Consider the following 12330-nt stretch of genomic DNA (forward strand, 5'->3'; position numbering starts at 1 on the left):
AAATAGTATTACAGTAGCCTGTGAAAGTTTCTTTGAAAAACACAATTTCTTGTTGACATACGTCACCCTGTATAGAAAATCTATTTAATGACAACCTGATTCTGAACACAACATAAGTGAATAAAGCGTAACCGGCCCCTCAACATTTCTATCAAAGGTGGACCGAACATTACCTAAATAGTGGAATGGTACAACAGTAAACATTCAAGTTTTCAACAACTTCTATGGCGGAGGCATCCCCCTCGACTGCCGCAGACATTGATCTGAGGCATAAACATTGGTTTATTGCCATTCCAGAGTTTTCCTCAAAATTATGTATTTATCGATGAATATATTGAAAATGCGAGGAGACTAGCGCAGTTTCGTTTCAAGATTCGAATTAGTATTAGACAGTCAGCTACTAATGCAAAAATGTTACTACCAAAGGTGTCATTATCTGTTTTGTAGATTATCAAATAGCTTTTCATAACGACAGTCGCGACCAAGTTCTATGGAACATCGACATTAGCAAACTCCTTACTGAAATCAGACAGCGTAGCTTCGGATCAAGAATGGCCGCAGAAGATAAAATTGTTACAGGTGTATCCTCTCTCTGATCTTACTGAACACGTATTCTAAATAGCGTTGGAAAACGTAAACCAAGGAGTAAAGGTAAACGGTAAATCAATCAACAACTTACGGTATGCAGAGAACAACGCGACAATGGCTGAGAGCATAGTTACAAATAGCAGCAACACGCAATTAATGATTGTTGGCAGACAACATTATGTTCAAGGGAACCTTCTTTTGGATTGTAAATTTACCGAAAAGGTAGATATTTTCAAATGCCTTGCACCATCTAAAGCAACTGTGACAAGAACAAGTGCTAAGTTCAGCAAATATCTGATACAGAGAGAAGTGATTTTCTATCTATGAATTCGAGTTATAAAGGCATATACATGACCGATCCTGCTATTTAGTACAGAAACAAGGTAAATGAAAGCAAAATCTTTATATAGATGAAGATGTTCTGCGAAGGTTGGAACTGAGAAAGAACTGTGGAATTTGGTGAAAAAATGTGATCAGGGTTCGGCACAAGAAAATCTTAGTCAAATCAATCTATTTTATATTTGGATTCAGTTTATATTAAAGGGATACGGAAACCTAAAAATTGTTATGTATGGCTAATATATCTAACAGTTTCTCATTGCTTGGAAGAATTGGGTGGGGTTTTTAACGTTCCGCGGCGTGCTTCGCATTCTGTTCTTCTTCTTTCTGAGATACATAAATAATTACAATGTGCACCATCATTGTTCTGCCTTTTAAAAAGCGCTCCAAACGAAACAACAGCCAAACAATACCTGATTAATGTTTATTTAACAAACGAATTCAGACTGGGTTTGAGTGAAACCCCTACATGCAGGAATATGAGAGGCGTGAAGTCAAACTTGGCCTATGTATATGTTTCATCTAAATCGGAGCGCTTGATCCAGGGGAACCACAATGTTTCGGCATACTAAGCCAAAATCTAAGACAAATCTATCTAAAGTATCCAACTGATATTGGCACAGCATGATGGAACATAGAATTAGAAGGCCTAGCCAGCAAGGTTTACAACAACGGAAGACAATGTTATTAACATCTTATATGGAAAATCATCTGGGATTCTCCTGCTGCGGTTGTTGATGAATCTATCGTACTGACCTGTCGCAAATTGTCCTGTTGGCTTCTTCAAAGCTTAACTAAAACTGGTTTTCATTCTACTTTGTGCCTGCTGTTTAAAAGGGACAGAGCCAAAGGAGGGACTTGAACATTGCCTTGGATGACTGATTCCCAAATTGACGAAAGGTAAAGACTTGCCGCGCATTAAAGATTTTTTGGTTGTTTTTTAATTAGATAATTTGGGTCTCATAGTGATGTGCATTAGATCTCTATTCGTAGGTTTTCTGTATACTAAACGACCAAATGTGATTTTCTAGAATGGTAGTTTCCAATTCAATAGTCAACGTAGCGTCCGTATTTTTGGCGTTGGATAGAAGGTGTCGGACGGAGTTCTTTTCTAAAACTGCGATAAATAGATTTGCGTGGTGGTGATAATCGTGATACTTTTCAATTAATATGAGAAGATATGATTCCCGATTCTAAGATTTTTAATGTATCTGAAATAATATTGAGAGTTTCAGGATTAGGAACTCCGCATTGAAACTGACCAAAATATCGATCTAATGGATAATTGTTGAATGAAGTACGAAAATATAAGTTTTCCTTTTAAACAGTTTTAATATAGAAGTTAGATATATTTTACTGGAGAATATGTTGGAGAACCAATGATGTGAATATTTGGGAGTTTTTTGAAACGAGACATTTTAGAGTAGTTGGGGATCACAGATTTTTACACGAATTCTATTATTCTATTCTTCCTAATAGCAGATTTGAAGTTCATTCTACATATAACGTAGGATCTTTTTAAAGGATCCGTCTGTAAGAATGTCTTTGAAAATGTGTTAATTGTGCCAGTCGAATGTTTTCGCGCCTATCCTTTAGCAGTTCTGCCACATCTTTTACAAAAATCTGACTATAAGGTGTAATCTCTACACCTCTGTATCATAGTGTTACGGAAAGAGAAGGTATTATATCATGTTTTTGTAATATTTAAACTTGTATTACTTTTAGATCGAGAAAGACAAATCAGCATCGAAATCTTTCCGATTGAACAACCCTACCGCCACTGTGATAAAAGGGGATTGCAATAAAATACTTTCGAATTTGTTGTTAAAATTGGACACTGTCGGCATGCCGGAGAAAGGAGAAGTGGACATAATCGTTGGAGGACCTCCGTGTCAAGGATACTCCAAAATGAACAGGCATAATCAAAAAGCGCCGGCAAAGAAAAACAATTCGCAGGTTCTTAACTTCCTGGGATTTGTGGACTATTACAGGTAGATACACTATCTGCGTGTGCATTTTATTAACCCATTCTCAGATACTTTTTCTAAGAAGTCAAGTCAATGACATAATATTTACAAACTATAAAAAACCTTACACAAATACAGTGTTCTTCTACGACACACCCACATCTCGAATAACTTATATGTAAGGCCGCTTTCACACACGCCGCTAAAGACGATGCCGGTACCAGCACCGCCGCCGGTTCCAATACAATTAAATTGATTCTTTCACCCGAATTCCGAACCGTCAAATTTGCCTGTTCGGCAGCAGAAGCGGGTCGGTCAAATGCGCTACTGCGTAGGTCAGTGGTTTCAAATTATAGATTCGACACAGTTGAGTATACTTTAAAAAAATATGAGGAAAAAATTCTGTAATCCGTTATTCCTTTAATTGAACTTATTGAAAGTAAAATATGTTTGTCGGACAAAACAGCCGATACATTTAAACATAACGTTGAAAAAGGAAAAACTTATAGGGAAGTGTATGCCTTTTTAGAGAAGAATAAAAAAGATCATCCAAAATATTTAAGATAAGTGTTTATTATTGTGGTAATACTCCAAAAAAATAGAGTGTTATATTTTATTCATATGCCATGGTACTGTTCCCTCGGTCGTAAAGTAGTTGTCCCTCAACGCAGCAGCAGTCCTCGTAGGTTGATTACATTTAGGTATTTTTTTTTACTTACATACATTTCTAATCTTTGTGCATTCAAAGGTCTGTAAAGGTTGCCCCAGAAGCCAGACACATAGAACAAAATAGGAAATATTTATGGTGTGAGTTACGATTTTCTATTAATAATTTTCTAAAAATTGTTTTGTGTTTGTGAACATTCTTGTTGAAAATGTTCAATAATCACAGGTTAAAAAAAATGAATTAGAAGAAGATGCAGTTACTGATAAAATACAAGTGCAATCCCATGCCAGACAAGTGCATTCCCATGACAATGACACAGCAAGAGGCAAAGAAACACAGAAGTCCCCTAAAAGAGGTCTTACAACCCCTAGAACATCCACCAGACGAGGAAGAAGCATTTTTTATATCTATTATCCCTATGGTACGAATGAGTGTGTTGTAATTATAACAAAATATCAACACACGAAAACTTGGTCAACCATCAACATTTATTATATGCGATCCTAGACCAAGTTCCTCATCATCTTCTCGTTCTTTGACATCTTTTTCACACCACTCCTTCTTACATAATGGTACTAAGAGTGTTAATAGCCCGCATTCAACTTTATATCAATATAATCAACAAAACAATTAACAACACTTCATTCGACTATAATCGAGACTATGTATGAGTTTATGTACTAATAAACGTGAAATAACAAATATTTTTATTTACTTACTTATTGTTAATGCAATAATTTCATGGTCTTATTAGAGTATTTTGATGCTTTATACTGTCATTGAGTGTTTCCATTAAAGAGTCGAAAGTAGATAGATATGCTCCTACGAAAATGATTGGTTACTTTCTCAAAAAGGGTGTAAAAACTGCATTCTAAGTATCTGACAGTAAACAAGGGATGTAACCAAAAATATTTTTGGAGTTTTCTCTTGTGACATTTACTTCTTAGGTACAACTCAAAAATATATATTTTGTTGAAAACGCACGTTTTTCTTTTAGGACGTAAATATATCTACTAAAATTATTTTGTGTGAACGGAACGTCTGAAATATGTACCGGAGCCAGTATCAGCATCGGCTTTAGCGGTGTATGTGAAAGCGGCCTAAGGGTCCAGCTCTCGACTCCATATAGCAGTGTCGAGAGTACGTAACATTTTATGAGCCCAGGTTTTAGATTAATATTATGGCTACAAACAAGATTTTTCAACACGATCCATGTCGCTTAAGGCCTAGTCCTAGATCAGTTTCTTTTTCAACTCACTGAAGCTTCTTTAAGAACATGTTTGGAGTGAAGGTTAAAAACGATTGAGGACAAGATGCATCCTGATCTTATGCCATGATAAATTTCTACTGCTCTCAATATATTACCTTCAGTCTTCATATTTGATGCCAGTAGAAATTTTTATTGATCTTGTCTCTATCGTCTAGATCAAGAATCAGAATCATTTTATTATGTCCCACTTTATCAAACGCTTTTTAAAAGTCAATAAAGTACAACTATTGATGTCAAAATGTGAATTGAGAAGAGCTCTTCTTCTGCCCGAAAGCCCAACTGCACTTTCCCTCACAACCTCTTCTATTTTGCTGTTATTTGCATACATCTTTTATTGTATACATATTTTATTTGTCCGAGTCGCTTATATTAAAGGTACTATCTGCATCTACAAGATTGGTGGTGGTAGATGAAGGTGCCATAAAGTTGTAGAAAAAGGTTCTTTGAAAAAGATTCAAGCTTTAAGCATCTGCCATTTTTGCATATTCGATTAATTGGAATCCTCTAAGTTGAGTGAGTCCAGATAAGGTTACTCAATGACAAAAAAATATATAATGGGTAGTTAACAGCACAGACATTACGAACAAAATTAAACTTATGGTGCCGTGCCGTTAATTGACCAATCGCCCATACGTTTTGAAGCAGTAGGGTACATTATATGGCTCATTGCTCATATTGCTCATCTTATACAGAGTAGCTAGAACTGACCACTTCACCTTCAAATCCAGTTTTTGATATATGCGGTTCTGGATGATCATTAGGAGCAGGTTAAGGATATGAAATATTAAACTAATAGTGCCGTGCTCGATGCATTCTCTGACATTCCTCATTCACCAGGAAATTTAAGATCTCACCATTCCTTAGGCGTAATTTGTGACTTGTGAATTTGATTATAGAGTTTCACTAACCAGCCTAAGTATTATGTGTCTATTATTTTCAGTAGGTTAATAGGTAGTAAGTCCAGCATATCCTGTCCATTTATTTGACACTTTTGTGCAGATTGAACAAGTCGTATCGGTGTTGAACGCCTCCGATTTCTTTGCATTTTTCTGTGAACTATATTTCCTTGCCCTCTCTTATATTTGTTCTGTTTCATTTACTTGTTCATAAACTGTCTTCGTTTCTTCATTGCTTTAATGATTTCCATTGTTCATCGACGTTTTCGTTGTTTGCGTTTATGATGTCAAGGTATATTTTGTGGGAGGTTTTGGTGCACTTCTGATTCACTGAGATTCCTCATTTGTATTCTAAGGTTTCTTTGATATCGCTTAATATGTTTGTACCTATTCATTACCCTGCATGTGTTTTGAATGATTTTAGGCCTGATTATTTTATCTTCGAAAACGTGGAAAATTTTGTAAAATTCGAAGATAGCCTGCACCTGAAACTGACGATAAAATGCGCTTTGAGGATCGGTTACCAAATAGCATTCGGTATTCTTGACGCCGGAAACTATGGACTGCCTCAGAAACGGCGAAGATTTTTCATTGTTGGTGCAGCGCCATTCTTAAAACTACCAAATTTACCGGAACCTACGCACTGCTTTATTAATAAATCGCGTTTGAACTTCAAAGTTGACAACAAAGTGTATGACACTGGTAAGTAACTTTGTCCTCCTCATCTGCCACTCCGGTTAGGAAGTAGGGTAGTATCATTGCTATTTTAATTGTGGCATCTGCAACCGTGCATAGGTTAGGTGACGAGACATTACACCAAGCAGGTTAATGACGCAGGATATTCTTCTTTTTCCGAAAGATCTTTTTTTTTGGTCACGTCTTCTGTAAATGATATCCTCAACATCCTGCGGTTACCCCATATCTTAAATTCTTCTAGTTTCTATTCGCCATACATGTTGAGGATCCCAACTACATCCGACTTGTCAGGTCCAGACTCAGATCGACATTACAGAGCAGCTTCTTAATCGCTGCAAAGGATGCACAGTTGTTCGGTGGACTGCCGTTAACTCGTATTTTGATAAATATTTCCTCTTCTCTTACCTGAGGTGCCAAACGCTATTAATATTCCCATTTATATCCTCATCTTCACTATAATCTTCGCCACCAAAAGATTATGATTTGAGTCTACATCTGCTATAAGGTATGTGGTGGCACTTTTCACCGTTCTCCCAGTCCGAAATTCACAAATGTTTGTAGAGTTTCGTCCAGTATAACTGCAAGTCCATGGGGATATTACTTGTCAGGTGGGCTTTTGCAACTGCTTTTTATTTGGGCTGTAAATCGCACGTAATACTTGACTCTCTCAGTCTGCTAATCTGTTTTATTCAGCTGAGTTTAGTGTCCATATGTAATTAGGAGTTCTATGATTGTTTCGTACAGTCTCACTTCAGCTTTGGTTTCTTTTATATTGCTCATCTGTCCAGCTTATGTACTTAGTTTCCTTTTCATTGGTGGTTATAGCAATCTTTCTACAATTTCTTTGTACTTTGTACTTCAGTTGTTAATCCTTAAGATATTATGTGTTCTTCTTAGCGTTAGTTTTTTTTTATTCGAACAATATATGCAAATCAGAACGTGGCTTTTGTGGCTTTTTTAATAATATTTTATAGGTCACGTTCAGAAGTGCTATGCCTCTATAATTCTGACACCTTTCTTATATACCTTTCTTATTTACAGGGCATAGTATCGCTTCCATTCACTCTTTTGTTCTATTTCCTCCACATTTTTCTTGTCACACACATATCACATAGGCGTAGGCGATTTCTGTTCTTCTTAATATGGGTTGCAAATATTATAAAATATTTAGAACCCATATCAGACGTGCTTCCTTTTCCTATGTTGCTATGTTATCCGCAGGAGTGCGGTTGACATTGATATCCGCGAGTTATTCCAAATAAGCCAGTCCGAGATTCCCTATGGACACCACGAAAACCCCGACGCACCTGTGTTGCTCAAACATAAAAAGACGCAGCTTTTGAGAGACCGGATAATCTCATTTGGGAATAGAAACTCAAATAGTAGTATTTTCACCATTAGTGACGATCGGTAACAATAATAGCAAATTGCTTTCTATTTCGGTCCCTTCTCAACAAGGTATGTGAGTCCAGTCCTCAGTCTTCTCTCGATTATATGCTGATATAATTTGTGCTTGCTCTGCCTCATTATTTTTTAATATTATGGCGAGGAGTCATCGCTCCTTATTCATTCGATGTAGAACAAGTTCATTCTAGACACGATCACTCCTTCGTAAAAAAGTGTGGTAAGCACGTATTACTTGATAAAATTATGTGGTGCAAAATCTGATTTCTGTGGTCAAGACTTTTGTTATTGATGTTCCATATATTTTAAGGTGAAAGGAGCGTCTTGGGAGTATAGACCCTTCCTTTCAAGAATTGTCAGCAATTCCATGTTGCTGCTGCAGTGAAATGACTTTGTGTAGTGAATAAAACTGAGATGTCCCTCCTTTAGATGGTCCCTTCTGTACTTCTGCCGCGACAGGGCTTCTTTTGTCTCATTTAACCACTGTGTGGTGAAGTGTTACTTCTTGAAATTGGTTTCAGTTGGTTATTTTATTATGGTCTTCCGATCCAGGCGTGTGAGAGATATTCGGTTGCTGTATCGATCCTTGTTGATGTTATAAAAAAAGACCCATTTATTTATTATTACTTATTTTATTTATATTGTCTGATTTAGGTGAAACTGCAACCGGTGCAAGGGGATCCCTTCCGTACAGAAATGTGACAGTAAGGGACGCTATAGCCGATCTGCCTGTTTTAGACGACAATGCGAAAAGCAAAGACAAGAAACACCAAATACCAATTGAAGGTATCCGAAATCATTACATTACATTACTCTAGGATTATTCGATATGTGTGTGGGTGGATTGTATGTAAAATTTGTAAAGGCCTCGTTGTAGAGGACAAGGCAAAGCGGTATGAAATGGAATACGATAACCGCCAACCGTTGTCGCATTACGTTAGATTACTCAGGCAACACGTTAAAAGAGACGACGTCGTGACTTGTCACCAGTTCACGCCATTATCCAGCATCATGAGGAAACGAATTGAACTCATCCCTGAGAATGGTAACTGGATGGATTTACCGAATATAACCGTAACTTTGAAAAATAACGTCAAGACCGACATCTTAAACTATAGTTTCAGGTAAGTTAAGTTCAACATTTATGTGATTTTTTTGTCAGCGTTGTTTCCAGTGATAAAGGATCGATTTGTTCTTTACTAAATAAAAATTGAACCGTGGCGTTTGGGGTTGGGAGGGAGGTAATGTTATCCATTTATTGATGAAATTTTACGCCACTAACTATAAGATACTGTCCTGAGATAAATAGAACGAATTAAACTACTGTTTTTTCATATCTTGAATTTTTCTCATATCGTGCCTCGATTGCGAGTTAAAGAGTAACAGTAAACATTATTTACAGAAACATTTTTAACAGTCAAATAATATGTGACAACAACTGAATTAAAAATAGGCAAAAAAAACAAAAACCATTAAAAGTGACCACCTTCTGCTCAGATATAATAATCTAATATTTTCCTCATGAATTGGCGAACTCTGTCAGGAATACCAAGATCGTCTCTAATTGACTTGGACCTAGCAATAATTCGATTTCTTGGGTCTTCTACATTTTCCACAGGAGTAAACCAAGTGCTTTCGGTGGCCCCACAGCAAAAAATCCAGGGGGTTTAAATCTGGGGGTCGTGCTGGCCATAAGTAACGTCCACTTCGTGCATAAAGCACATTGTATTTGTTATTGCAAAGCACGTGTTCCAAAAAGTTGTTCCACATTCATCCGATCTTCCTGGTAAAAACCAATTAGGCCGTCATACACAATTCCAATCCAAACATTCAACGATGTTGAAGGTGATCTTCAAATATTGCATCTGGATTTTCATCACACCATAAATGGTTATTATGAAATTTTTTTTATCGCATTGCTTCATCTGTAAACAAAATCAGCATCTGTAGTTGATGGATTTGAACTATTTGGTGCAAAAGGCATTGACCCTTGAGAATTTGCCAAACAAATCAATTATTTACATTTAAAACCTTAGCAATTTTTCTAATAGGTCTTCTTCAATCATGTTCAGGACAACCTCTTCAAGCTCTGCTGTTGTTGTTCTTGGTTTTTTTGCCGTTTCATGAAGCCTTCAATAAATGTTTTGAAAATTTTTTGAGAGCACTACGACTAGGAAACCTTTCAGTATATAACCACCTGGCTAGCTTTTAAAGCCTTGCCATCAACAAGTCTATAAATATGTCGGTCACCTCGATATTCGTATTACTAAACGTCAATATTAGACAGATAAGTACAAAACTACATCATACCTGCAGGTGTCCAGTTAAAGCCTTTCTTAATTAAACTTAATTAAACGGAAACTACTTCGTACCTGCAGATATTAACTTGAAATCGAACTTTCTGATTCGAAAAATACTTTTTTCTAATTGATTACGGTCAGATTGCAATAAAAATCAGCTTTTTCGGTAGCCATTGTAACCAAAACATCAACGGTGAACCACATATCAATTACTTTCTGGCGCAAACACTACTTTTTTTTAGTTGATTTCAATTGTACCCAAAACTATATCAAACTTACAAATAGAATAAAACCTCTCTTTCTGAATCCAAAACTAACTTTTCCTTGTCAAGTTCGATCAGATAAAATTTGAGTAAACCCGAAGCAATTTGTAACATCACTGTCTTCTTCACGTTTTCTAGAAGATTTGAATTAAATTTTAGCCAAACTCGATTTTTCCGGCCCTCATTGTAACCAAAACACTAACGGTACATCAGATATTCTAGTTGATTTCGCTTATAACAAAAACTTGATCATATCTGTAGATATATTAAAACCTCTATTTAGCGGCTCAAAAGTTATATTTTGTTGTCGATTTCGATCAGATGTCAGTCAAAATCAGCTTTTGCACCACTTATTTACCCAAAAACTACATCATACCTGTGACATCAATGTAAAGCCTTACTTTGTGGTTCGAACAGGAGCATTTTCTAGTCGATTTTTATCAGACGAAAGTCAAAATCGGCTTTTCCGCCACTTATTGTAACAAAAGTTTTAACAGACCAGCAGATATCAACTTCAACTTTCATTTTTAGGGAGAACAGAAAGTTTTGCTTGTAACAAAAACTTCCATTTCTGTGTTCAATCTTAGATTTTTCTTGTCGGCTTCGATCAGATTTCATCCAAAATCAGTTTTCCACCACATATCATCATACCTGTAGATATCAACGTAAAGCCTTACCTTGTGGTTGGAACGGGAAAATTTTTCAAGTCTATTTCAATCAACATTCCATCAGACATCAACTTGAAATATTAACTTCTAATTCAAACACTACTTCTTTCTAGTTAATTTCTGCCAAATTCCAGTGAAAATCGGTTTACGAACCACCTATTTCAATCACCCAACGTGCACCCCAATTTCTGAGTCGAGCAGCAGCTTCGCGATGATAATTCTGTTATTACAAGGGGTATAAAGAAGACTAGTAGCTGCTAGTAACTGGTAAAGTTCCAACTACAAAATTATATTTTGTTGATATCTGCTATTTGTTGTTGTTTGCGTTGTTATGAGTGCCGAAGAAGCAGAAAGTGAAGTTTTAAGATGATATCTGCTGGTTTAATGTAGTTTTAGCTACAACAACTGCTAGGAAAATTAATTTTGGCGATCGATATCTACAACAAAAAATTACAAAAATTAATTTATGTTGAAAAAAGGACATTTTCCATGTAAACATGATTGAGGAATAATTTTTTTTTGCAAAACAGACATATAGCAGTCAACAAGTAAGAGCTAAATTAAGACAAATTTTAAGAAAACCCCAAGTACCCAGTCCCGTGAAGAAGTCGACAATTTATACACAAGAAAAAAAAATCTACAAATAAAATTGTGACTCCCTGTATCTCGAAATTTTAGATCATATTTTTTAATAGAACAAATGATATTTAAAGTACCGCTACATTCTGTCAGATAAAACCATTGAATAGCATCTCCGATTTTACTGGAATTAATCTATGTTTTTCTATTTTTGTATTCTAAGTCGGAAATGTTTTCGGCAAAACCGGAAGTGACATCAATTTTCTTGCTTTCAATTTTTATATGTATTTCTCCATTTTTGTATTCTAAGGAAAAAAATAATTATCACATGTTTATCTTTTTTCGATAGCTCTAATAATTTACGAGAAAATGTTCAAAAATTTTAACATTTCATTTTTTCCAGTCAATCTGAATAACAAGAAATATATTTGAAACAAAATATTGACAGAGACTACTTTTTATACATAACCATGTGATAAATATAAGAAAACCTTCGCTTTTACTGGAAGTACACGTTGAACTTCGTAAAGCCACATAAATCCGAAAAAAAGAATAGAACTTTAGAAAATAATAATGATCGCCGTTTAAAAAATTAAAAAAACATTTCCGACATGGATTTACCCATAGAATATAAAACTCGGAAAACATACAGGATAATTCCAATAAAACCGGAAATGGTATTCAATTGTTTTA

The 12330-nt window shown here is 35.7% G+C and overlaps 1 protein-coding gene across 1 annotated transcript in view; it reads left to right on the plus strand.

The window, feature by feature from the left end:
- LOC132706954 (DNA (cytosine-5)-methyltransferase 1-like) overlaps positions 1–12330 on the plus strand; it is a 108933-nt gene that overhangs the window by 70875 nt on the left and 25728 nt on the right. The window contains exons 8-11 of the mRNA XM_060678553.1: positions 2653–2918; positions 6152–6429; positions 8482–8613; positions 8705–8951. Of these exons, the coding sequence (XP_060534536.1) occupies positions 2653–2918; positions 6152–6429; positions 8482–8613; positions 8705–8951 (923 nt within the window). The remainder of the gene's footprint in view (positions 1–2652; positions 2919–6151; positions 6430–8481; positions 8614–8704; positions 8952–12330) is intronic.

This window comes from Cylas formicarius, unplaced genomic scaffold, assembly GCF_029955315.1.
Source record: "Cylas formicarius isolate icCylForm1 unplaced genomic scaffold, icCylForm1.1 PGA_scaffold_9__14_contigs__length_23061073, whole genome shotgun sequence".
Lineage (NCBI taxonomy): Eukaryota > Metazoa > Arthropoda > Insecta > Coleoptera > Brentidae > Cylas > Cylas formicarius.